Source organism: Salvelinus fontinalis, chromosome 12 (assembly GCF_029448725.1).
Source record: "Salvelinus fontinalis isolate EN_2023a chromosome 12, ASM2944872v1, whole genome shotgun sequence".
Lineage (NCBI taxonomy): Eukaryota > Metazoa > Chordata > Actinopteri > Salmoniformes > Salmonidae > Salvelinus > Salvelinus fontinalis.
Window position 1 is genome coordinate 16,999,894 of NC_074676.1, and position 27,559 is coordinate 17,027,452.

General features: G+C 45.5%; 1 protein-coding gene across 3 annotated transcripts; it reads left to right on the top strand.

The window, feature by feature from the left end:
- LOC129866909 (alpha-mannosidase 2x-like) lies at nt 1-24,088 on the top strand. Of its 3 annotated transcripts, XM_055939935.1 has the most exons (23): nt 1-174; nt 1,548-3,266; nt 3,949-4,206; nt 4,396-4,540; nt 6,239-6,410; nt 6,798-6,925; nt 7,214-7,387; nt 7,647-7,833; nt 11,171-11,348; nt 11,481-11,683; nt 11,901-12,083; nt 12,213-12,327; nt 12,551-12,621; nt 12,710-12,875; nt 13,038-13,274; nt 13,539-13,661; nt 13,778-14,026; nt 14,111-14,252; nt 18,872-19,005; nt 19,264-19,341; nt 19,663-19,857; nt 19,988-20,101; nt 21,449-24,088. In XM_055939935.1, the coding sequence occupies exons 2-23, from the start codon at nt 3,132-3,134 to the stop codon at nt 21,599-21,601; spliced, it is 3,540 nt and encodes a 1,179-aa protein (XP_055795910.1). In that variant the 5' UTR covers nt 1-174; nt 1,548-3,131; the 3' UTR covers nt 21,602-24,088. The 3 variants fall into 3 exon arrangements, with proteins under 3 accessions (XP_055795910.1, XP_055795907.1, XP_055795909.1); XM_055939932.1 differs by lacking the exon at nt 19,264-19,341 and having other exon boundaries at nt 2-174; XM_055939934.1 differs by lacking the exon at nt 19,264-19,341 and having other exon boundaries at nt 2-174; nt 3,112-3,266.
- Nucleotides 24,089-27,559: the final 3,471 nt, after the last annotated feature.

The window sequence follows — 27,559 nt, forward strand, 5'->3', positions numbered from 1 at the left end:
AATGAGGGAGTGGGATGTTTCGGTTCCTCTTTCGTCTCTGACACGCATATTCAATCTATGGCTGACGGCGAAACAGAGAACCATTCGGTAGCTATGGATAACCGTCCACGGGCATCATAACGTCATTTATTTGTGTCCCGAAAACAGATATTCGAGATGATTCGACTCTGACTGGTAGGTTGATTTCTTTGACACTGAGCTAGCTAGCTAGTTACTGGTAGCTAGGCTAATGCTAGCTAACTGGTTGTGTAGTCATATAACTAACGTAACGTTAGCTAGCAAACGTTACAGTGTTTGAGCCGTGGGATTGTGCCCAGCAGCTGTCAGTCAGTCAGTCAGAGATGAGTGAAAACTCCAGTGGCAAAAGGATTGCTGAAGCAAGCTTGCTAATGCAGTAACGTAACAGCACCTGCTAGCTAGCTAGCTAGCTAGCTAACACGTTCTTAACCTAACGTAACAGGCGTAAATGAAACGGACAGTCTAACTAGCTAACTAAGTTGTTATGGTAACAGAGAAATGCCAACCCATAGAAATATAATGAATAGAACGGACTTGGACGCACTAACCCTGACAAGTTGACTGGTAAACTCATTGGTACACTCGCAGTGACTGCCTGGTATTGCGATGCTATAAGTTCCATGGTAATTTGGAATGTAATATCAATTGATGCTGGATTGCCATGGTGATGTAGATTGTTCATTCAAATTATGCTATCCGATGTGGCTCTTGCAATAGAATGTATTTTTTTCTAATGTCAGTTGAGTTGACTCACAGCACCGATTGAAGCGTATGTACACTTCGGGTACACTCAAATTGTTTCAAATCTACCCGTTATGCCATCAATGACTTGGATGGGGATGCCCTGTCTATTCATTCTATTTGTGTGTCATCCTGTCATTGTAGATCCTAGCTAATTTAGCTAGCTGTCTGTCAGGCATGACTGCATGAATCATATTTAATGCCTGTGTACGAATGGTATCCTATTTGGAACTACCTAGCTCATTTAAAAATACAATGACACTGACTATCCAATGAAAGCTTTGACTAGCTAGCTAGGGCCATTAATTCAAATAAAATAACATTTTATTTGTCACGTGCAGAATACAACAGGTGTAGGACCTTACTGTGAAATGCTTACTTACACACCCTTAACCAGCAATGCAGTTTTAAGCAAATATAGTTTAGAAAACATTTACTAAATATACTAAAGTAAAGTTACACAATACAATAACGGGGATACCTGTACCGAGTCAATGTGCAGGGGTACAGGTAATTGTGTTAATTTGTAGATATAGGTAGGGGTAAAGTGAGTATGCATAGATTCTCTCAGTAAAGTTAGCTAGCTAGCATCGAAAAAGGTATTTGTCACTGGGTATCACTAGATCTTGATAGCTAGCTATATTGATACTTGTTTGCTTGAAAGATGAAGAATTATTGAGTTGCCATGTTATTGTTGCTTCACACCTCATCCCACACACGGGGAAATGACCATTAACTATTCCGGAGCTTTATTCGACTTCACTGATTGCTGCTGTTTTCATTTACAGGTTCAACAAACAAAGATACATTTCCACAAACAGGGATATGTCTTTATCACGTCAGTTTCCATCATCTCTGTATTGATGAAGGGGAATCAGCAGTCAGTGGCCTCATCTTCTTCTTACAAGCTCATGCATGGGAAATAATCAAATCTAGTCTTTGGAGTCTGATATCCTCATGTAGTGATTTATGCATTGCAAAAGATGTGGAGCTTGCAACAGGGACTTTTCCTAGCAAAGATTGCAAGCTCATTTATATTAAAGGCATAATACTTTACTTAGCTAATATCACTAGAGCCTGTCATCTCCATGTTAGGAGAGGTTTAGTCATCATGCACAGATGGCCCAACAAATCATTTTTGAATTGGGAACCATTTAGTTGTTTTGCAGCCAGTGTAAGTGTTGGGTTTTATCATCACAAATCCCCATGGCAAGGCTGTCACTGACAGCCTGTTAGTTGATAGGATTATGATCATACAGGATTTGCTGTTGGAAGGAGGAACACCTGTCTTTCTTTAGCTAGCAAGCGTCCTGAAATCCAGGCCACTGGGTTGTTTTGCTTCTTGGTATACGTTCTTTATCTAGATCTGTCTGTGACACTCCTCTCCTACACACTTGCATACAGCCTTTTACTGACTACTAAAAGCGGGATTACATAGTTGTTTTGGCTATGTTTCCTTAAACTGAGATTATTACCCTCCTGCTTCAGAAAAGGACCCTAGGACATAATTTAAATGTGACCAAGGAAACGTATCTTCTTTTTTTTGCCATTGTTGATATGCTTAGGCTTTGTCAAAGAGAGCATCGTAGTGACATTTGTCTCATCCTGGAGTGCTTTGAGCCAAGCGAAAAAGACTATCTAAAGAGCTGGAGGTACCTGTAGCCAAGTCCTTCATTCACCCCTGTTTCTCCGCACCACTGAAGCCATGTGTTTACTGTTATGGCTATGCCCTGGCAGCCAACCAGAGCGAAATGGGACTCTGGCAGTGCTAAAGAATTAGACACAGCCCTGGGAGTTGGACTGGACCAAAGGATTGCACACACACACACACACACACACACACACACACACACACACACACACACACACACACACACACACACACACACACACACACAGACACCATGCTGCGGAGACAGTAGGCTCCCTGTTTGAGCCCTCGCTGTTTAGTGCTTGTTTTTGTGTGTTTTTTTCCCCTCCGCAATTCTCAAAGGTTTGGATGGTTGGGAGCACAAGGGCCACTTTGAAGGAGCCCGTCTGTGGTTTGGCTGGAGCTGACAGACTGCTTGCCAGCTACTGCTGATTTAAGTACCCTGTGTCCCTCACCACACCCCTACATCCACCTTCTCTGCCAACTGTTCCACCCCTGACTGTTCTGGTTAATGGAGGTCTAAGGGAGTGCACGCAAGGGTGGGGAACTGTTGCTGACACTGGCCCTGCCGGTCACTTTCAGGCACTTTTTGCACTCCAAGGACTGTACTCCACTCTGTCCTAACTAAGGACCATTCCCGCTTATCTTGGAAGTAAAGAACTACAAGTCAAGGTATTTTTTTTAATTTTTTTTTTCAAAAGGCTTTTCTACAGGCTGAAGGATGAAGCTGAAGAAGCAGGTGACTGTGTGTGGAGGAGCCATATTCTGTGTGGCCGTATTCTCCTTATACCTGATGTTGGACAGAGTCCAACACGACCCTGCAAGGCGACAGAACGGCGGCGGGAACTTCCCAAGGGTAAGACATCTAGAGACATGGCACCACTAGTTAGCCTGTTAGTCTCAACCCTTGTCTGCAATCAAACACCATGTTGTTGTGATACATCTGTGTGCTGTTACAAGCCAGAGGCAGTACCTTTTTCAAGTTTAATGAACACTTTTCCTTTGATTTTGGGTGACATCAAAGCTGTAATTATCAAACGTAGAATACTCTAGGGCCTAATTGGTGAGATGCACACATGTTTAAATAATTCATATCTCATTCATCCATTTATTTTGTACTGTATTCTGAGAGGCATTGAGCTATTTTCATAAACACACCATGTGTAGAGATGCCCAGCCACCACAGCTGTACTGCTTGGCAGCAGCACATATTTGTGACCTGCAGACCCGCTCCAGCAACAGTGTAAATAATGAAGCCTGGATTTGATTGTTTCTGACAGGACAGTTATGTTGGCCTAAACTTGTTTTGTGGCATTTGGCTCAAATAGGACCCATAAATTGTTTGCCTTTATTTATTCATTTACGTATTTACTACAGCTTGAGTGAACAAGGACCTGGATTTTCACAACAGTGTTTCGTTTGGGGAGGGGACAGTGAAGTAGTGTATCCATTCAAATAGACTTGCTTGCCATGTTTAGCTCCTCCTGTGACGTTCATCCCCATTTCCCCCCCGTGGCCTTTTTCCTCCTGCATTCTAGAGCCAGATCTCTGTTCTCCAGAACCGCATAGAACAGCTGGAGCAGCTACTGGAGGAGAACCACCAGATCATCAGCCACATCAAGGACTCTGTCCTGGAGCTGACCGACACCGGCGCTGTGTCCCCCAGCGGAATGCTGCCTTTCCGCAGTGCCAACGGCTCCTGGGTCCTGCCCTTCGACGGACGCCCCACTTTCCTCTCTGTCAAGCCCCAGGACTGCCAGTTTTCTCAGGGCCGCCGCGGACAGACCGACCTGCAGGTGAGCTCCTCTCCAGGCACTTTCTGGTTGTTGTTCTGTTGGCCATCAGTAGGCCATATGTGTATGTAATTGTTAACACACTGTCTCTTGTCTACGTGACACCTTAAGGTGAGAGATTACCGATTTCATGTGATTTGCCTCTTCTCTCCACCCTCACCACTTTGCCAACTTCGGTCTGTTGTTATCCAGATGTTGGACGTGTACTCCCTGCTGAAGTTTGACAATGTGGACGGGGGTGTGTGGAAGCAGGGCTTTGAGATCACCTATGAGCCTGGGGAGTGGGACAGTGAGCCTCTGCAGGTGTTTGTGGTCCCTCACTCCCACAACGACCCAGGTGAGGCATACCTCAAAAGCAAGTTTCTTCAGAGCACACCTTAGCAAAACGTTATGAGACGGAAAATGAAAATTAGGGTTTCTTATTGGACGAGGTCAGGTAGTAGATCTACCTTGCTGTTTCAAAACTGCAAAGTGTGATGAAGGGAGGCCTAGCGAAAAGGAATACATTTTATTTTTTGGGTCTTACCACAATTCAATACATTTTTCATGTTTTGCTATTACCTGCTGGTGACAGGATTGACAAATGGAGTGACACAATTACATTAGAATGCCAACGTCTAGGCTATTTTTAGATTAAAATGGCTGTAACTTGGCACAAGATTTGATTTTAGCCAGAGATTGACAGTTCCATTAGATTTATTTACAGCCAGTGTGAGGCCCGCTAGCTAACTTGACAGTTATTGACTTGTTGACCGTGGTAGATCCTGCAGGTTGTCACTCAAGAACAGGAATAGCCATTCATTATCCTTCCATTTGAATTAGAATAGACTTTACTCATTACTAAGGTGTCACTGAGTAAATGTTCACAGCTAGTCTTGGGTCTGCGGAGAGCTATGAGAGACCACTGGGACTGTTGTCAGTGAATCATGCTAAAGCAGTTTTCTTTTGTTCTGGGATGTCCTCCAAAAGCCAGGCCAGAGCTTTTAATGTTTAACAAGACTGCAGGTAAAGTGAAGTAGGTCAAACGGCAGGACTGGCAGAGAGTCATAACAAGACCTTGCAGACAACGCAATGGTTAAAGGCCCCTTTCACTATGTAGAACATCCATATGTGAGGCTCTTAAGAGGACTAAAGGCAGTAGTGGAAAAAACACAGTTTTTGGCATTGGACCAATAGGTTTAGTGTGTGAATCAGTCTGACATGAGTCTGGTTCCATCTCCACTCTGTAAGGCACAGTAGCTTGGTCAATCCTGGGATAAGGAGTGAAACTCTTGTTGAATATTTTTGTGATCATTACAATTTGGCTAATCACATGACTACAAGGTGTGTCTTCAAATTGCAAGTCTGTTGTGGCAATGAATGCAAAGTGTTCCTCAAGTGTGTGACGCTTAATATGCATGCTATTAAAGAAAGCGGTTTTAAATTATTACATTGTTTTTATTTTTAAACCCACTTTATATTGTAATAATCAATGCATAATGTAATAATTATTTAATACGCAAAAACTAAGTTATGCGTTCAGCATTTACTACATTATTGGCAATTTATTACATTATCAGCATTTATTACATTTTAAATGCCAAAGTTGTTAAATTATTAGCAGTTATTACATTATCAGTTGCTACATGCATCTCATCCTTTGACAATGCATTCAAGGTGGCTCATTGTAAGGCACAGTTTCTGTTCTGTTTAAATAATAAAACGGGTGTTATTTTTAATACCGCACAGCTGTTTTGTATGGTACTGTACTGCTGACCTGCTCTTACCCCTCATCTTGTCATGGCGCAATCCAGAATACACTATAGGAAATGGTACAGTGCAATACAGGATCACATTTTGTAGACCCATAAATGCTTTGAAACAGCGAGGTAGCCAAAGCCTACCACAGGAACTTTTCCAATAAGGAACTCCCATTTTTGTTTTCAGTTTAAGTGTTTTGCTTCAGTACTGCCAGTGCTACTGAACAGGACGCTGTTCCTCCTGATCTGTATTGTTGTGCTCATCACCTCTGTGCTGCTGTCTCCCATCCCGGCAGGCTGGATAAAGACATTTGATAAGTACTACACAGACCAGACGCAGCACATCTTCAACAACATGCTGGTGAAGTTGACTGAGGACCCACGCAGGAAGTTCATCTGGTCCGAGATCTCCTATTTCGCAAAGTGGTGGGAGAGCGCTGACATGCACAAGCAGGAAGCCATGCGCAAGTAAGTGTCTCACAGGCAGTACTAGCTCTTAGGCATCTTACTACTGCCCAAATGGATTCTTTCTTATTGTATTTGAGCCGTCTTTTGAGGATTGCCCACATGGGGTAAGAGTCAATAGTGCCGGTCTTGGTAGATTTGAGTTCAGTTGTTTTCTGTAATTAGGTAGACATTCACAGCTGGACGAGTTCCTAACTAGCAAAAAAGTATATTTTCAGTATCACTTATCACAGGCTGTAAACAACCTGCCAGGCCACATTAGCAGGGTGATCTACAGTAATTAAATAATGTGCTCCACATCTGCCTTGTCATAGCCTGCTTTCTGGTTAATGCAGTGGCTCGGAGTAAGAGTTTGCTTTTTCTCACCTCCCTACTGTGTGAATGTCTCAGGCTAATCCTAGGAGGTCAGCTGGAGATGGTGACTGGAGGCTGGGTGATGAGTGATGAGGCCAACGTTCACTACTTCGCCATGATCGACCAGCTCATAGAAGGCCATCAGTGGCTGGAGAAGAACGTGGGTAAGTGACACGTCTGCCCTCTCCGAGACACTTTTTCTTATTCATGCAAGGGGCTTTGCACCCTAAGGTTTGGAGCAGAAGCATTTGAAAGTTAAACTGATTCAAACTCTGAGCGGATAACTTTGCAACGACACCTTTTTTGCATATTGTGTGAAATCCTGTATGACTTCGGACATAGTTCTGTCTTCTGTTCCTGTATGAGTTCCATTAAGATGACATAGAAACTGTGCACCATGCTCTGTTGTATTTTCCATGATGTTAACCCTCCTGTGCTGTGCCCTACCGTAGGTGTGACCCCCCGGTCAGGCTGGGCTGTGGACCCCTTTGGCCACAGTGCCACCATGCCCTACCTGCTGAAGAGGGCCAACCTGACCAGCATGCTCATCCAGAGGGTCCACTACTCCATAAAGAAGCACTTCGCCTCCAGCCGCAGCCTGGAGTTCATGTGGCGGCAGGCCTGGGGTCAGTGGCTGGCTGGTCTGCTGCCAGGAAACCCATCTCATCTATTTACACCATAATGTGCTTTTCTCTCTGGAATACACTGCCACTCTGGACTGTCTTTCAAAGTCAAATTGAGTTTGTGGGAAATGTGGCAATGGCCAATTTTATAGTTTGAACTAAGAACAGTAACTGTGTTCCTTGCTTGTATTTGCATGGAACTTTTTATATTCACAGACCCCAAATAAGTCAACTATTTTCTTCCTTTTGTTTGTATTGCCAGACCAAAAGTCGGGAACGGACATCTTCTGCCACATGATGCCCTTCTACAGTTATGACGTGCCACACACCTGCGGGCCGGACCCCAAGATCTGCTGCCAGTTTGACTTTAAGAGGCTGCCAGGCGGCCGGGTCAACTGTCCTTGGAAGGTCCCTCCGCGGGCCGTGGTGGAGGCCAACGTGGCAGAGAGGTGAGCCAAGCAGAGAGAGCCTCCCCGGGGCTTTGTACACCACACTGCTGGGGGGGGAATGTGGGTCAAGGAGCATTTCCAGGGGCTGTGTGGGGGGATTGGGGGTGAGAACAGGTAGTGTGGGTGCAGAAATACAGGAAAGATGCAACTGGCTTTGAAGACCGTCACTGCAACTTGCTTGTCAATCACTAGTTTTGTGTAGAAAAAAGAAATGCTTCATAGAACTCTACAAAGCACACATTCCAGAGAGAGGCTAATAGAAAATAGTTCTTTAACTGAAAGCTATTGATTGTCTTTTTCCATTAAAGGTCTTTTTTTTAATATCTTCCATTTTCTAAGGTCATGTACAGTCATCTATTGTCCTATAACACTGGCATTGCACTGGGATGCACTCACACATCTAAGAGATGTGATTGAATATGTAATGCATTTCAAAAGAAGACATTTCTGCACACTGCTTGCAAGCTTTCTTCTTTTCATTCAAATGTATGCTTTGACAAAGGTCACTAAACAGAAACGTTGCTATTGCCAATAATGTCAATATTCTAAAGCAGATATTCCCAAACCGTTGGGGGTACACCAAATAAAAATGTGATTCCCATTTAAAAAATAATAATAATAGAAATAACTTTTCTTTATTTTCAAAGAGTCCATTTTATATTTTCCAACGGGGCTATACATTTCGCCAAGGTTTTTTTCTCGCCTGAGTAGCCTCATTTTACTGCCAAAAATAAAATTAAACCTACTGTTCAGCGAAATAACAACACAATGTCAAATACACATTAGCCTAGTCAAATAATTAACATCCAATCACATTAACCGTTACTCTCTCGCGGGAATTCCACTTAACGGTCCGTATGTAGCCAAGCGTAGCTGCTGCTCATTCCATTTGCTCGAAAATTGATAAATGTTTTAAAAAAGTAAGGCCCGCATCCATAGAGACACATACCAGCTCTACTGGTAATACTGATACTACCAGCAGTACTACACCTGCACCTGTCGACGACACAAGTTGTTCTGCTTCCACGAGCACATCCAATGCTAGCTTCAGTAATTCTACATTTATTGTTAACCCAGCTAACATGGACACTGACCGTTGTGAATCTGATGCAGCTGAAGAGCTACTGCCTCTTTACCCGGGAAAGCACCAAACAACAGACAGGGACGTTGGACCATCGAAGAAGTGCAAATATGATGAGAACTACATTGAGTTGGGGTTCACTTATATTGGGAGTAGTGCCTTTCCTCAGCCACTGTGTAAAAAGTACTATCTCACAACTCGATGAAACTTTCCCTCATGTGCAGACATTTAGAAACAAAACATGACAATTTGAAAAATAAGCCACTGGAGTTTTTTGAGCGAGAATTAAGATGACTTTCGAGTCGTAAGACATGTATAAAAGCAACAGATACCATTAATAAGAAGGGGCTAGAAGCGTCTTATATGGTGCGCTACCGAGTGGCTAGGACAGGCAAGCCCTATACTATTGTGGAGGACTTCATTCTTCCTGCTGCCGCGGATATGGCTGGGACAATGCTGGGGGAAAAGGCCATAAAAACTATACAGACAATGTTATCATCAAACAACACTTTCACGACACATCAGTGACCTGGCAGGGGATGATCTGAAACAATTACTGCTTTTCACACAAGCCAGTGAATTCTATGCGTTAGTTGGATGAGCCAACAGACGTGGCAGGCCTGGCACAGCTCCAGGTATATGTCCGTTACGTTAATGGTGGGTCAATTAAGGAAGACATCCTCTTCTGGAAACCAGGACAACAGGAGAGGATATTTTTTAAGTACTGGACAGCTTTGTGACATCAAATGGACTTTGGTGGTCAAGATGTGTTGGTATCTGTACTGATGGCGCAAAAGCCATGACAGGGAGACATAGTGGAGTGGTAACGCGCGCGCAAGAAGTTGCTCTCGATGCCACTTGGGTTCACTGCAGCATCCACTGAGAGACTCTTGCTGCCAAGGGAATGCCTGACAGCTTGAAAGACATTTTACAATGAAAAGGGTTAACTTTGTTAAAGCAAGGCCCCTGAACTCTTGTGTATTTTCTGCATTATGCAGTGACCATGTAACCCTTTTACAACATACAGAAGAGCGCTGGTTATCAAGTGTCAAAGTACTGACACGTTTTTTTGAATTGAGAGGCGAGCTTAGTGTGTTATTTACTGACCGTAATTTTCACTTGTCTGACTGCTTGCATGATGACGAGATTCTCGCACGACTGGCCTATCTGGGTGATGTTTTTTCTCAAATTAATAATTTGATTCTAGGATTACAGGGACTCAATGCAACTATATTGAATGTGCGGGACAAAATTGAGGCTATGATTTAAGAAGTTGGAGCTCTACTCTGTCTGCATTAACAAGGACAACACACAGGTCTTTCCATCATTGTATGATTTCTTTGTGTGCAAATGAACTCAAGCTTATGGACAATGTCAAATGTGATATAGCGAAGCACCTGAGTGAGCTGGGTGCACAATTACGCAGGTACTTTCCTGAAATGGATGACACAAACAACTGGATTCGTTATCTCTTTCATTCCCTGCCTCCAGTCCACTTACCAATATCTGAACAAGAGAGCCTCATCGAAATTGCAACAAGCGGTTCTGTGAATTTTATTTAGTCAGAAACCACTGCCAGATTTCTGGATAGGGTTGCGCTCAAGAGTTTCTTGCCTTGGCAAATCACACTGTTAAGACACTGGTGCCCTTTGCAACCACGTACCTATGTGAGAGTGGCTTCTCGGCCCTCACTAGCATGAAAACTAAATACAGGCACAGACTGTGTAGAAAATGATTTAAGACTGAGCCTCTCTCCAATACAACCCAACATTGCAGAGTTATGTGCATCCTTTCAAGCACACCCTTCTCATTAACCTGTGGTGAGTTATTCACAATTATGATGAACAAATAAGGTTTTATATGTAAGATGGCTAAATAAAGAGCAAAATGATTATATAATATAATCTATAATATAATTATTTGTGCCCTGGTCCTATAAGAGTTCTTTGTCACTTCCCACGAGCCGGGTTGAGACAACACACTCATTCTTATGTTTAATAAACATATCGTATAGTGTGTGGCAGGCTTGCAATGATGGCAAAAAACAACATTTGAGAGTGCGCTGACCCTGGTGCTAGAGGGGGTATGCAGCTGGAGGTTGAATGTTTTAAGGGGTATGGGACTATAAAAAGTTTGGGAACCACTGTTCTAAAGCAAGCACTGTTCAGGAATTTATTATTTTGAATCCTGTAATACTGGCACCCACAAGCCACAATTGTGATGTTAATCAGTGTGTAACCTCTCTCCCCATCCTAGGGCCCACCTGCTCTTGGACCAGTACCGAAAGAAGTCCAAGCTTTTCCGCAGTAAGGTTGTTCTGGTTCCACTGGGAGATGACTTCCGCTACGACAAGGCCCTGGAGTGGGACCAGCAGTATCTCAACTACCAGAGACTCTTTGACTACATGAACTCTCACCCCGAGATGCACGTGCAGGTCAGAGACCAAGCCCACAATTCTCTGGCTCTTCTGGGAAGAGGTCTCTTAGTTATTGAACATTAGTTTTGGATGGATGTTTAGAGTGAATCTAAGATGTCCTATCTCACCTGTGTTCCTATATGTCTCCAGGCCCAGTTTGGGACCCTGACCGACTACTTCACTGCGGTTTACAAGGCCAACAATGTGCCCCAGGGTGCCAGACCCCCAGACTACCCGGTGCTGAGCGGGGACTTCTTTGCGTATGCAGACCGCGAGGACCACTACTGGAGCGGCTACTACACCTCCCGGCCCTTTTACAAGAGCATGGACCGCGTGCTGGAGTCCCATCTCCGGTAAGGTCAGATGGAATCAGACAGACATGGCTTCAATACACCTGTGAAACAGCAGGTTGGCATCTGAGCCTTACTCTGTCGTTAATTCAACAATGTTAGCCACGTGTGTAGGTTTCAAAAGCTAAATAATTGGAAGATGGAAACGTGTCCTGCACACTGTCAAAGTTTGGGAAAAATCCAAGTCTTTGTTAAAGTATTCCTGTGTGGTGTTCCCAAGGGGGGCAGAGATCCTGTTCAGCCTCGCCGTGGCACACGCTCGCCACACAGGCATGGAGGGCCGCTACCCCACTTCAGACTACACCCTGCTGACGGACGCAAGGCGTAACGTCGCCCTCTTCCAGCATCACGATGCCATCACAGGCACCGCCAAGGAGAATGTGGTCATTGACTACGGCAACAGGTCAGTGGCTAAGAGACGCAGAATAGAGATGTGCCTGGTTTGGGGACACTGGTTTGATAAAAGACACTCATGTCTCCAACTTCAAGAATATTAGGATAATGTGTCCTTTGTCCTTTGTCTCTCCTGTAGGTTACTGCACTCCCTGCAGGGCCTGAAGAGAGTGATCATTAACGCAGCCCACTTCTTAGTGATGAAGAACAAGGATGTGTATCGTTTCTACCAGACAGAACCCTTCCTAGAGACGGTGAGGGAGAAGGACTGGGAGCGTCAACCTGTTCATGACATGGAGCTCTCTAACAATGCCTTATATAAGACTTATATAAGCTATTGTAACACTATCTTCTCTTTTATGTCACTTTCCAATCGGATTCTGTGGTAGACAGGAGTTGTGATCTACTACTCAGTGCTTCTCTAGTGTAAGCAATCAGTGCAACTGACGATCACATACTCGTATCCTTATCCTATAGGATGACCGACGTGCCACCCAAGACTCCCTGCCCCAGCGCACACTTATCGAACTGGACCAGTCAGGACCCAGGTAACCCCCCCCCCCCCTCCACTCTGCACCAGTACAGGCTCTCATGGGTCCGGTGTTTGTGACTGATATTCCCCTGTCTCTCCGTCAGGTACCTGGTGCTATTCAACCCGGTGGAGCAGGATAGGCTGTGTGTGGTTACAGTGTTGGTGAACTCTGCCAGGGTCAGGGTGCTCACAGAGGACGGACAGACCCTCCCTGTGCAGCTCAGTGCCCAGTGGAGCTCTGCTAGCCAGATGAGTGCAGAGGTCTTCCAGGTGTGTGTGGTTGCTGGTTTAATTTGTGGTGCTCTCAGTGGCTACTTAATGGGCATTGCTTGGTACTTCATTTGACAGATGCATTGATTATATTAGGTGTAGCGTGAGTGCCTCGTTCTGTTTGCCGTGTGTGTGTTTAACTGTGTTCTCTCCTGTCTACAGGCCTCCTTCATGGTGCGTCTGCCTGCCCTGGGCCTGGCTGTGTTCCACCTGTATGACTCTGCCGACACCCCCATGACGCTGCGCTCTGAGACCCTGCTGAGGCTGTCTGGTCGGGGGCAGACTGCCCACGCTGTGGATCCCCTCCCCCTCCGCTCCCAGACGGCAGACCCACAACCCTTCTACATCTCCACCCAGGCCCTCACACTGGGCTTCTCAGGAACCACCGGCCTGCTGGAGGTGCGTGGAGGGGTCGAGGGCTGGCTGCAGCCAAGATGGTAGTCTATGTAATGCAGTACTTTTGGCCAAAGTCCTGGACTGTCATTTGGGGATGCAGCCACTGATAGGCTCTAACAGATTTGGAATTCAGCCTAAAAGTTGACTAAAATGATAAAAATATGTCCAAGGCCCTTTTCTCATTTGATGAATTCCAAATAGGCAGCGCAGACTCATTTGGTTGAAGTGTAATGTATAATATGGTCTCTCGTTCTGTCTCTCGAGCAGAGTATCCGTCGTAAAGACGACCCTCAGGAGTTGAAGGTTCAGATCCAGTTTGTGACATATGGTACTCGGTCCTCCAAGGATAAGAGTGGGGCTTACCTCTTCCTGCCTGACGGAAAGGCTAAGGTGAGCTAGCTTTTAAACCCTCCTACCTCTACTAGAGATACAGTAAGTTACATGTAGACCATTTTAGGATCAGAAACCTGCCTCAATTAGAGAAACACACTGTCTCCATCTTTCAGCCCTACAGTCAGAAGGAGCCTCCGGTGGTGCGTGTGGTGGAGGGACCTCTTTTCTCTGAGGTAGTGGCTCTCTATCAGCACTTCCAACAGACCATCCGCATACACAATGTGCCAGGTGTGGATGGTCTGTCTCTGGATGTCACCACCATGGTGGACATCAGAGAACAGTCTAACAAGGAGCTGGCCATGCGACTGGTCACTGACATCCAGAGTGACGACACCTTCTACACAGACCTCAACGGATTCCAGGTCAGACCACAACACACACTTTACACTATAGAATGTCTGATCTTTGGCTTCAACATGTACCTCGATACTGTAATGTTTCCACAGATTCAGCCCCGGCGCCGCCTCCTGAAGCTCCCCCTGCAGGCCAACTTCTACCCAATGACCAGCCAGGCCTACATCCAGGACAGCCAGCACCGCCTCACCCTGCACTCTGCCCAGGCCCTGGGTGTCACCAGCCTAGAGAGCGGTAGGGAAGGACCGCTCCTATGTTGTTTTTTCTTAAAGGGGAAATCTGCAGTTGCTACATACATTTTTGGATTTATGAAGTAATGATATGTACCCATTGACTCTTTAAGAATATAACTTATAAATGCCCCATGAGCTTACATTTACATTTAAGTCATTTAGCAGACGCTCTTATCCAGAGCGACTTACAAATTGGTGCATTCACCTTATGACATCCAGTGGAACAGCCACTTTACAATAGTGCATCTAGATCTTTTAAGGGGGGGGGGGGGGGGGGGGGGGGGGCAGAAGGATTGCTTTATCCTAGGTATTCCTTGAAGAGGTGGGGTTTCAGGTGTCTCCGGAAGGTGGTGATTGACTCCGCTGTCCTGGCGTCGTGAGGGAGTTTGTTCCACCATTGGGGTGCCAGAGCAGCGAACAGTTTTGACTGGGCTGAGCGGGAACTGTACTTCCTCAGTGGTAGGGAGGCGAGCAGGCCAGAGGTGGATGAACGCAGTGCCCTTGTTTGGGTGTAGGGCCTGATCAGAGCCTGAAGGTACTGAGGTGCCGTTCCCCTCACAGCTCCGTAGGCAAGCACCATGGTCTTGTAGCGGATGCGAGCTTCAACTGGAAGCCAGTGGAGAGAGCGGAGGAGCGGGGTGACGTGAGAGAACTTGGGAAGGTTGAACACCAGCCGGGCTGCGGCGTTCTGGATGAGTTGTAGGGGTTAAATGGCACAGGCAGGGAGCCCAGCCAACAGCGAGTTGCAGTAATCCAGACGGGAGATGACAAGTGCCTGGATTAGGACCTGCGCCGCTTCCTGTGTGAGGCAGGGTCGTACTCTGCGGATGTTGTAGAGCATGAACCTACAGGAACGGGCCACCGCCTTGATGTTGGTGGAGAACGACAGGGTGTTGTCCAGGATCACGCCAAGGTTCTTAGCGCTCTGGGAGGAGGACACAATGGAGTTGTCAACCGTGATGGCGAGATCATGGAACGGACAGTCCTTCCCCGGGAGGAAGAGCAGCTCCGTCTTGCCGAGGTTCAGCTTGAGGTGGTGATCCGTCATCCACACTGATATGTCTGCCAGACATGCAGAGATGCGATTCGCCACCTGGTCATCAGAAGGGGGAAAGGAGAAGATTAATTGTGTGTCGTCTGCATAGCAATGATAGGAGAGACCATGTGAGGTTATGACAGAGCCAAGTGACTTGGTGTATAGCGAGAATAGGAGAGGGCCTAGAACAGAGCCCTGGGGGACACCAGTGGTGAGAGCGCGTGGTGAGGAGACAGATTCTCGCCACGCCACCTGGTAGGAGCGACCTGTCAGGTAGGACGCAATCCAAGCGTGGGCCGCGCCGGAGATGCCCAACTCGGAGAGGGTGGAGAGGAGGATCTGATGGTTCACAGTATCGAAGGCAGCCGATAGGTCTAGAAGGATGAGAGCAGAGGAGAGAGAGTTAGCTTTAGCAGTGCGGAGCGCCTCCGTGATACAGAGAAGAGCAGTCTCAGTTGAGTGACTAGTCTTGAAACCTGACTGATTTGGATCAAGAAGGTCATTCTGAGAGAGATAGCAGGAGAGCTGGCCAAGGACGGCACGTTCAAGAGTTTTGGAGAGAAAAGAAAGAAGGGATACTGGTCTGTAGTTGTTGACATCGGAGGGATCGAGTGTAGGTTTTTTCAGAAGGGGTGCAACTCTCGCTCTCTTGAAGACGGAAGGGACGTAGCCAGCGGTCAAGGATGAGTTGATGAGCGAGGTGAGGTAAGGTAGAAGGTCTCCGGAAATGGTCTGGAGGAGAGAGGAGGGGATAGGGTCAAGCGGGCAGGTTGTTGGGCGGCCGGCCGTCACAAGACGCGAGATTTCATCTGGAGAGAGAGGGGAGAAAGAGGTCAAAGCACAGGGTTGGGCAGTGTGAGCAGAACCAGCGGTGTCGTTTGACTTAGCAAACGAGGATCGGATGTCGTCGACCTTCTTTTCAAAATGGTTGACGAAGTCGTCTGCAGAGAGGGAGGAGGGGGGGGGAGGGGGAGGAGGATTCAGGAGGGAGGAGAAGGTGGCAAAGAGCTTCCTAGGGTTAGAGGCAGATGCTTGGAATTTAGAGTGGTAGAAAGTGGCTTTAGCAGCAGAGACAGAAGAGGAAAATGTAGAGAGGAGGGAGTGAAAGGATGCCAGGTCCGCAGGGAGGCGAGTTTTCCTCCATTTCCGCTCGGCTGCCCGGAGCCCTGTTCTGTGAGCTCGCAATGAGTCGTCGAGCCACGGAGCGGGAGGGGAGGACCGAGCCGGCCTGGAGGATAGGGGACATAGAGAGTCAAAGGATGCAGAAAGGGAGGAGAGGAGGGTTGAGGAGGCAGAATCAGGAGATAGGTTGGAGAAGGTTTGGGCAGAGGGAAGAGATGATAGGATGGAAGAGGAGAGAGTAGCGGGGGAGAGAGAGCGGAGGTTGGGACGGCGCGATACCATCCGAGTAGGGGCAGTGTGGGAAGTGTTGGATGAGAGCGAGAGGGAAAAGGATACAAGGTAGTGGTCGGAGACTTGGAGGGGAGTTGCAATGAGGTTAGTGGAAGAACAGCATCTAGTAAAGATGAGGTCAAGCGTATTGCCAGCCTTGTGAGTAGGGGGGGAAGGTGAGAGGGTGAGGTCAAAAGAGGAGAGGAGTGGGAAGAAGGAGGCAGAGAGGAATGAGTCAAAGGTAGACATGGGGAGGTTAAAGTCACCCAGAACTGTGAGAGGTGAGCCGTCCTCAGGAAAGGAGCTTATCAAGGCATCAAGCTCATTGATGAACTCTCCAAGGGAACCTGGAGGGCGATAAATGATAAGGATGTTAAGCTTGAAAGGGCTGGTAACTGTGACAGCATGGAATTCAAAGGAGGCGATAGACAGATGGGTAAGGGGAGAAAGAGAGAATGACCACTTGGGAGAGATGAGGATCCCGGTGCCACCACCCCGCTGACCAGAAGGTCTCGGGGTGTGCGAGAACACATGGGCAGACGAAGAGAGAGCAGTAGGAGTAGCAGTGTTATCTGTGGTGAGCCATGTTTCCGTCAGTGCCAGGAAGTCGAGGGACTGGAGGGACGCATAGGCTGAGATGAGCTCTGCCTTGTTGGCCGCAGATCGGCAGTTCCAGAGGCCACCGGAGACCTGGAACTCCACGTGGGTCGTGCGGGCTGGGACCACCAGGTTAGGGTGGGCGCGGCCACGCGGTGTGAAGCGTTTGTATGGTCTGTGCAGAGAGGAGAGAACAGGGATAGACAGACACATGGTTGACAGGCTACAGAAGAGGCTACGCTAATGCAATGGAGATTAGAATGACAAGTGGGCTACACGTCTCGAATGTTCAGAAAGTTAAGCTTACGTTGCAAAAAGATAAAAATAAAATACAAGATCTTATTGACTAAAATGATATAGTACTGCTGGCTGGTGAAGTAGCCTGGCTAGCAGTGGCTACGTTGTTGAAAGTGAAGCTGGCTAGGTAACCTCGACAATTTCACTAAATTTCTCTAAACTACACAATTATCATGGATATAAGGACAGCAAAGACAACTAGCTAACACTACGCTAATCAAGTCGTCCCGTTGTAGTGTAAGTTTCTACAGTGCTGCTATTCGGTAGACGTTGGCTAGCTAGCAGTGTTGGCTAGGTAGGAGGACGGCAGCGCGGCAGGCGAAAAATAGCTGGCTAGCTAACCGATAATTACTCAAAGCTACACAATTATCTTAGATAAAAAGATAGCAAAGAAAACTATGTAGCTAGCTAACACTACACAAGTCAAGTCGTTCCGTTGTAATGTAATCGTTTCTACCGTGCTGCTAATCGGTGGCTAGCTGGCTAGTTAGCAGGGTTGACTACGTTACGTTACGTTAGGGCGAGAATACCTGGCTAGCGAACCTCAGCGAACCTTGATAACTACACAAGTATCACCGATACAAAGACGGCTATGGAGCCAGCTAAGTAGCTAGCTAAGATCGAACAAATACAAATCAAAGATAGCAAAGACAACTGTGTAGTCAGCCAACACTACACTGATCAAGTCGTTCCGTTGTAATGCACTCGTTTCTACAATGCTGCTATTCGGTGGCAAGCTGGCTAGCTAGCAGTGTTTGCTACGTTGCGTTACGTTAGGGCGAAAATAGCTGGCTGGCGAACCTCAATAACTACACAATTATGTTTGATGCAAAGACGGCTATGTAGCTAGCTAAGATCAAACAAATCAAACCGTTGTACTGTAGCTTAGTTGAACTGTCGAACCCAAAATATAAGCTTGTCTTAAGCCAATGTTTGTAAACAAAGTAAATATAAACAAACACTATATAGCCTCAAAACATGATTACAACTATAATTTTGATATCATGGTTTGTGCCAGTCCTTGCATCTTTAGCTCTGTCTATGAATTTGGTTATATTACTCCAGCCCCATACCTCAGCTTTTTTTTACCAAAACAGAGGCAGGGAAAATGCCATTGACCATCCATAGGCAACCCAATTTGAAGAAGACAATGCTTTCTTTGATCATTGTCTGAACGCTCCCAACCCATAGGAATCCCCACCCAGTTAGAATGGTGGAAGTCCTCAATGGGAATGTCAATCATAAATCGCATTCTATCCAGATTCTATGATAGAGCTATCTGCTTTTCCCTACTTCAGGCCAGTTGGAGGTGATTCTGGACCGGCGGCTGATGCAAGATGATAACCGCGGCCTGGGCCAGGGACTGAAGGACAACAAGAAGACAGCCAACCGCTTCCGCCTCCTACTGGAGAGTAGGTCCACTGGCAACAAGGTCAGTCAGTCTAGAGTACTCAGATGGAAGTTACTGGAACTTCCTGGATCTTGTTTATAGGTGTCATATCCAAGCAAATGAAGCCAATCTAGTCTGAGTGGAAACAGTGGGTAAGCCAGAAATTCTGTTTATCAGCAGTTGTTGAAAATGTCTCATCTCTCATTCTGCGATTGTTAACCCCTGTCCCTCCATTCTTTTGTCACCCCCTTCCATTTATTTTTATAATCTTTGTCTGTCTGCTCTTCCATTGCACTCCAGCATGCTGGCTTCTTTGCCAAACTCTCCTCCATGTTTCACTCGCTCATCACAATCACTCTGAGAGGCGGTGCTCAAGAGGTAACGTTGCCACGGCAACAGTGAGGTTGCTAGCTACCCAGCCGTAGCTGGCAGGCTGTCTGTCTGTGTAATCTGTGCTATAGCTGTAGTTCTTAACTTTAGTTTAACCTGTGTTTTAGCTGCCCTCTACCCTGTAGCTCAAAGGTCTGCCATAGCAGCATCCTGGAATTGGATATGCGCTTAAAATTAAAATAATTATTTTCAGCTGTTCAGCTCTGCAGCTTCCCTGCTGTGTTGAGTGCTGAAGCTAAGCAGGGTGGGATGGGGTTAGTTGTCAGATATGACCCGTGTTGTCTGTTGTGACGTGTTTCTCTGCCTCAGGTGGTGGACAGTGGACCAACCAGCTTCCCCTCCCTGCTCAGTCACTTGACCTCGGCCATCCTCAACCACGAGGTGATTGCGCTGCCAGTGCTGCCCAAGAAGCGTGGCATCCCTCCCCTGCACACCTTCGCCCCCCTCACAGGGGCCCTGCCCTGCGACTTCCACGTGATCAACCTGCGCAGCATCCAGCACCAGGTAACTAGAAGTGAAGTCATTCTCTTGTTTGTGGAGCGTCAATATACTGGAAGATATAATACATGTAGGATTCTGTGTGTTTACCATTGATGCTCATATGTTTCTGCTTTGCTGTTTTTGTGACGTGTAGCAGGACACCCACTCCCCGTCTCCCTACACGGCCCTCATCCTGCATAGGAAGGGTCTGGACTGTGGTCTGGAGACCCCCAACCCCGGCTTCAACTGTACCACTACCGAGGGACAGGTCAGTGGTCCTCAACCACACACACACACACACACACGGCTCACTACATACACAACTGGATAGTACTGTAGGTTACACACATGGCTCACTACAGACACAACTCGATAGTACTGTAGGTTACACACATGGCTCACTACAGACACAACTGGATAGTACTGTAGGTTACACACATGGCTCACTACAGACACTACTGGATAGTACTGTAGGTTACACACATGGCTCAACACAGACACTACTGGATAGTTACTGTAGGTTACACACATGGCTCACCACAGACACAACTGGATAGTACTGTAGGTTACACACATGGCTCAACACAGACACTACTGGATAGTTACTGTAGGTTACACACATGGCTCACCACAGACACAACTGGATAGTACTGTAGGTTACACACATGGCTCAACACAGACACTACTGGATAGTTACTGTAGGTTACACACATGGCTCACCACAGACACAACTGGATAGTTACTGTAGGTTACACACATGGCTCACCACTGGATAGTACTGTAGGTTACACACATGGCTCACTACAGACACAACTGGATAGTACTGTAGGTTACACACATGGCTCACTACAGACACAACTGGATAGTTACTGTAGGTTACACACATGGCTCACCACTGGATAGTACTGTAGGTTACACACATGGCTCACCACAGACACAACTGGATAGTTACTGTAGGTTACACACATGGCTCACCACTGGATAGTACTGTAGGTTACACACATGGCTCACCACTGGATAGTACTGTAGGTTACACACATGGCTCACTACAGACACAACTGGATAGTACTGTAGGTTACACACATGGCTCACCACAGACACAACTGGATAGTACTGTAGGTTACACACATGGCTCACTACAGACACAACTGGATAGTACTGTAGGTTACACACATGGCTCACTACAGACACAACTGGATAGTACTGTAGGTTACACACATGGCTCACTACAGACACAACTGGATAGTTACTGTAGGTTACACACATGGCTCACTACAGACACAACTGGATAGTACTGTAGGTTACACACATGGCTCACTACAGACACTACTGGATAGTACTGTAGGTTACACACATGGCTCACTACAGACACAACTGGATAGTTACTGTAGGTTACACACATGGCTCACTACAGACACAACTGGATAGTACTGTAGGTTGCACACATGGCTCACCACAGACACAACTGGATAGTACTGTAGGTTACACACACACATGTAATTGGAGTCCTTATAGTAGTCTGGAAAGATTATTCTGTCAAACACACTCAACCTCTCTTTCACAAACTGTATTTATCTCTCTCTCTACATCTCTCTCCTTGTGGCTATCCCTCCAGCTGGGTTTGTCGTCTCTGTTCCGTAACCTGGACCTCCAGCTGCTACAGCCCGTGTCGCTGTCCCTGATGTACTCCAGCCCCCCTATGGCTAACGACTCCTCCGTCAGCCTGGAGCCCATGGAGATCTCAGCCTTCAGGCTCAAACTGCGCTAGCCGGGCCCAGATACACACCTCCACACCAGTCCAGGACCAGACCAGACCCACCCAGACCAGTTTTGGTCCCACCTGGTCCTGCTCTGTTCAGTTTTATTCTATAGGAAAACTGCCTCCCAGTGTACAGAGGGGTGGCCACGCTGGTGTTTCCTGGTCCAACCTGTGTATACACTACGCACTACACACACACACACACACAAACACAAACACAAACACAAACACCACACCACACGCACTACACACTCTGAACTGTAAATTCACCCCGTAAGAGCAGGTAGCCTTCATGACTAGACTCTATCTGCAGGGGGCAGAAGATGGCTGTCGCAGACACAGACAGACAATCTCAGAACCAGAAACCTTTTGGGGGTTTTGTGCTTGTGATAATACAGGTGCTGTCTTTATCACAGAACAGCTATTGGCGGTCTTCTGCCTTTGCATTGCAGTAGTGATGTCAAGTAACAGAAACATACTTTGTTTTAAGTTTTTAAGATAACTTTATTTGATTATTTTTTTCTATCCCATCCTGGACTAACTACTGAATGTAAATATCACAAGGATAAGGACCTGGGAATAACGTGGCGAAGAGTGCAATTTCTAAAGCTTTATTTGGTGTGGACAGTTTAAAAAATCTATATTTAATTCTGATGGAGCCTACCTGCGGCGGACTAGAGAACTGTTCATTCCATTAGGTGCTCATTGTTTTCTATTGACTGCATTAACCGACTGAATGCAGCTGTGTACTAACAGTGTGAATGTGTGCTCTCGCTCTCTCTCGCTCTCTCTCTTTCTCTCTCTCTCGCTCTCTCTCTCAGTAGCTATGGCTCTGTAAGATACTGTATGTCAGGTAGTCACTCACTCTGTAGTCACTACCAGACTGGTGACTAGATCACACACACTACGGAAATCCCAATCCTCACGCTACTCTTTTTTTCAGTCATCATTATCATTATCGAATTAACTGGACAGCTTGCTATCCTTTCAACCGCCCGCCCCCCCCTGCCTGTAGATGGTCTGAAGACAAAGCTGTCATATCCTGATGAGTTGGCTGGCTGTGGAGGACCTGGAATGGAATTTAAATGATGTTTGTATTTAAATTCTCCTAAAGCCGTTCTTGTTGTGTACTATCCTGTATGCAGTGGAAGATACAACTATGATGACGATACCTCGTATTTAACATATGACACATGGTTATGTATAGTATGCTGCTGTGGAAAACTTCTGTGAAGATGCAGTATGTCGGAGGAGTAGTGAGTGTGTAGTGAGACCCAGAGTGCAGTATCGGGGACAAGGTTTCGGTTCACACTACTGGACTGCTAATCATCATATTAGTGAGTCTGTGTAGTGGTGTTGGAGCATCGGCGTACTTATCTCCTTGTTTCAAAGCCAGGCATTGAAGGGCCCTGTCTTTGCAGGGAGGATTGTGGTTCAACCTTCACTACCTAATTATGTGGAGACATTAACAGGGGTCCTCCAGGGCTGACTTCGGCAACCAGTTTACTTTTGCATATGTGGTCTTTTTTTAATTTTTAAATCAGCTTTCATCATAAAACATCTCTATAGCCTTGACCCTGGTGCGGTGAAGGTACTCTATGATCCATATCTGTCTTTGGTGGTGAAGGTAAATCATCAGTAATGGCAGATGCACTATGTTGATATTTCTCTGCTATTTCTCACTAGATGTTTCTCCTCTACCTTCTTCCCTGCCTCTTCAACCATCCTAGTATCAGTGGAGGCTGATGGGAGGATCTATTCGGTATGGCTGAAATGGAATGAATGGAACGGAGTCAAACGTCATTTCCATGTGTTTGATACGTCCCTTTTTTAAATTCCATTCCAGCCATTACAATGTCCTCCAATAGCTCCTCCCACCAGCCTCCACTGCCTAGTGTCCAATGCTACATTTCCTCTGGGCTTTTTATATTTCTCCACCTTGCTCTCCTCTGTTACACCTCCCTCACTACATCCCTGATGTTTTACACTCCTTTTTCCTCAGAACACACTTCCCTATGGTCCAACATTTTACTCAACAATGCTCAGGCACTAGCCTGGTCCTATACAGTGTATGTGCAGTAGCCAATTCCTCTATTGGTATGACAACAAAAGAACAGAGTGGTGGTTGAAGTACCTACACACTGGACCACCAGACTACCAATGTACCTGCATCACTTTTCAGGTTGCATTTTCCCTCTGACTATATGTTCTACCATGACATGACACTACCGCTGTACCTAGTACAGCACTCTCCCCTGTTGTCCCTTTCTCCTCCTCTATTTCCTACTGTCTATGTGTCCGAGTCACTCTGTAGACTTGTCTTTTGTATGTGATTTGTTGTAGCACTTTTTTTTTGTTTAAGATGGAATTTATGAAGGAATAATTTGATGTTTTCCTCAGTTTTTGTTTCTTCCTGGATGTGTGTTTCAAAAAAGAAGCATAGAAATCAATTGCAGACAAGGTGAAGACACAATAAAGATCAAATATGATACTTGGTATGTGTTTTGCCACTGCTTATTTTCCTCTTATAACCAACTCTTTATGTTAACACCTTTTATTAAAGGCCCAATGCAGCTGTTTGTATTTCAATATCGAATCATTTCTGGGTAACAATTTAAGTACCTTACTGTAATAGATTTCCATTTAAAATGGGCAAAAATAGGTTTTTACCTATCATTTTACTAGGACTGTCTCGGAGTGGTCTGAGCGGAGAGAGGGAAAACTGAAAATTGCTTTTATAGGGCGGTGAGGAGAAGTCTACGGAAGCGACTTCACCATTCATTTGCTGTGTTCAGGGTTCACTCAAACATTGTTTCAAGCTTTGTTTTACTGTTGAAGTTACAGCTGATTCTGGGTTTGTATATCAATTCCCTCCTTAAATATGTAATCTGATTTATTCATTTCAGTCTCAATTGTTTAATCAAACTTTTCGCCGCCAGCTCCTGATATCAGGGCTAGGCCTGAGCTTGTTTTCCCTGGACAAACTAGCTGGCCATCTAAAATATGCTAGTTTTCATCCTCATTGCCAAACTTCATAAATACTGCACCCTCAACTTAAACTTATTTTGTAGTTATACATTCATGTAACTAACAAATTTGCCAGAAAGAAACGTAATTAAATGATTTATTGTTTGTTTGAATAGTCATGGCTGGTTCGAGATATCTGTCGTAAGATGACTGTGGCTAAGGATATCATTGCTACTTAACACGGATCCAAGTTCAGTTTGGAGATCCATTGGCGTAGGGTTAGCTGGATGTTTGACTGTTCTTGGAACTGTGACAACTGGCAGCCTCTCCCCACTTGGCTCGATGGGATATTGTAGTGATTCTGCTAGCACAGCCAGTTATGTACACAGTCTTGTACCCAACTTCTTGGGGCTAGGCCCCTTTTTTCTCCACTTCCTGCCTGAATGACGTGCCCAAAGTAAACTGCTAGTTGCTTAGGCCCTGAAGCCAGGATATGCATGTAATTGGTACCATTGGAAAGAAAACTCTTTGAAGTTTTGTAGAAATGTTAAAATAATGTAGGTGAATATAACACACTAGATATGATAGGAGCAAATCCAAAGAAAAACCAACCTGATTTTTTTTGTTGTTGAGAGAGACCATCCTCTTAGAAATGCAAGAGAAAGGTCATATTGAAAATTAGATCCCTGGATGAAATTCTTATTGCTTCCACAGGGTATCAGCAGTCTGTTCCAGGTTTCAGGCTTGAAACTTCAAAAATGAATAAGAAATATCAGTTTTAGTAGGACACAGTCTTGGAAATCTGTGTTTGCGCACGCCATGAAGATATTACGCACCTGCTAAAATCGGTTTCCTATTGAACATATTTCTTTCTGAAATAAATATTATAGTTTGTTTACTTTTTAGGGTATCTGAAGAGTAAAGAGAAACATATTTTGACTTGTTGAAACAGTTTAGGGGTAGATTTTTGGATTCCTTTCTCTGCAAGTTGAACGAGTGAATTTCCCAAATCGATGGCGCCAACTGAACAGACTTTTTGGGATCTAAAGAAGGATTTTATCTAACAAAACAACACTACATGTTATAGCTGGGACCCTTTGGATGAAAAATTCAAGGATGATTTTCAAAAATTAAGTCAATATTTAATCGTTATATGTGAATGTATGAAACCTGTGACGGGTGGAAAAATATTTTGATGTGGGGCGCCATCCTCAAACAATCGCATGGCATGTTTTAGCTGTAATAGCTATTGTAAATCGGACAGTGCAGTTAGATAAAATATAATTTAATCTTTCAGCTGATATAAGACACTTATGTACATAAATGTTTAAAATCCATAATATTTATAATTATTTATTTTAATTGCACTCCCTCCAGTTTCACAATCCTTAACCTTTTTTTTATTAAAAAACTCCTTAACTGCCTATCATATTTGTTGAGTAAATCAGACTATTTTCTGCAGTTTCTATCAGGGAAAAGTTTAAAGTATTTCACCTCTGTGGAAAGCAGAATTGACTTCCAGGACAGAATGGTTGTAGCTAGGCCTACTTAGATGCACATTCTGTGCAATCCTTCTACCTGATTGTTTATCAACATGGGACAGTAAGTTCAACTTTGACAACACCTTCATGTTTTGTGTATTCATTCTACACTTTAAAACTTTTGTACAATTCCACCATTATTTCAACAATGAACAAAAAAAAAAAGTGAACATTTGAAAAATGGAAATACTAGTAATTTTCAAACAATTTTCTCACATGGTTGTTGGCTTCAGAGGATTTCGGTATTAAAAAAAATGCATACAGCACACAAATCAAATTTGATTTGTCACATGTGCCAAATACAACAGGCACCTCACAGTGAAATTCTTGCTTACAAGCCCTTAACCAACAATACAGTTAAGAAAATACCTAAAAAGTAAGAGATAAGAATAACAAATCATTAAAGAGCAGCAGTAAATAACAATAGCAGGGCTATATACAGGGTGTACCGGTACAGAGTCAATGTGTGGGGGGCACCGGTGTCGAGGTAATTATGTATATTTAGGTAGAGTTATTAAAGTGGCTATGCATTGATAACAGAGAGTAGAAGCAGCATGGGGGAAAATGCAAATAGTCTGGGTAGCTGTTCAGGAGTCTTATGGCGTGGAGGTAGAAGCTGTTCAGAAGCCTTGGACCTAGACTTGGTGCTCTGGTACCGCTTGCCGTGCGGTAGCAGAGAGAACAGTCTATGACACGGGTAACTGGAGTCTGACAATTTTTAGGGCCTTTCTCTGACACCGCCTGGTATAGAGATCCTGGGTGGCAGGAAGCTTGGCCCCTGTGATGTACTGGGCCGTACGCATTACCCTCTGTTGCTTCAGGCGGGTTGCTTCAGGCAGTGAAGCAACCCGTCAGTAAAACCTTTTGAAGATCTGAGAACCCATGCCAAAACTTTTCAGTCTCCTGAGGGAGAATAGGTTTTGTCGTGCCCTCTTCACAACTGTCTTGGTGTACTTGGACCATGTTAGTTTGTTGGTGATGTGGACACCATGGAACTTGAAGCTCTCAACCTGCTCCACTACAGCCCCATCAATGAGAATGGGGGCGAGCTTGGTCCTCCTTTTCCTGTAGTCCACAATCATCTACTTTGTCTTGATCACGTTGAGGGAGAGGTTGTTGCCCTTGCATCACACGGTCAGGTCTCTGACCTCCTCCCTATAGGCTGTCTCATCGTTGATCAGGCTACCATTGTTGTGTCATCGGCAAACGTAATGATGGTGTTGGAGTAGTGCCTGGCCGTGCAGTCATGAGTGAACAGGAAGTACAGGAGGGGACTGAGCACGCACCCCTGAGGGGCCCCCGTGTTAAGAATTAGCATGGCCGATGTGTTGTTACCTACCCTTACAACCTGGGGGCGACCAGTCAGGAAGTTCAGGATCCAGTTGCAGAGGGAGGTGTTTAGTCCCAGTACCTTAGCTTATTAATGAGCTTTGAAGGCACTATGGTGTTGAACGCTGAG

Excerpts from the sequence above, each read along its gene's own strand:
- LOC129866909 (XM_055939935.1), top strand. The coding sequence starts at position 3,132 with ATGAAGCTGAAGAAGCAGGTGACTGTGTGTGGAGGAGCCATATTCTGT. Across the intron at positions 6,926-7,213 it reads GTGGCTGGAGAAGAACGTGG|GTGTGACCCCCCGGTCAGGC; the intron begins GTAAGTGACACG and ends GCCCTACCGTAG. Across the intron at positions 13,662-13,777 it reads TGCCTGACGGAAAGGCTAAG|CCCTACAGTCAGAAGGAGCC; the intron begins GTGAGCTAGCTT and ends TCCATCTTTCAG.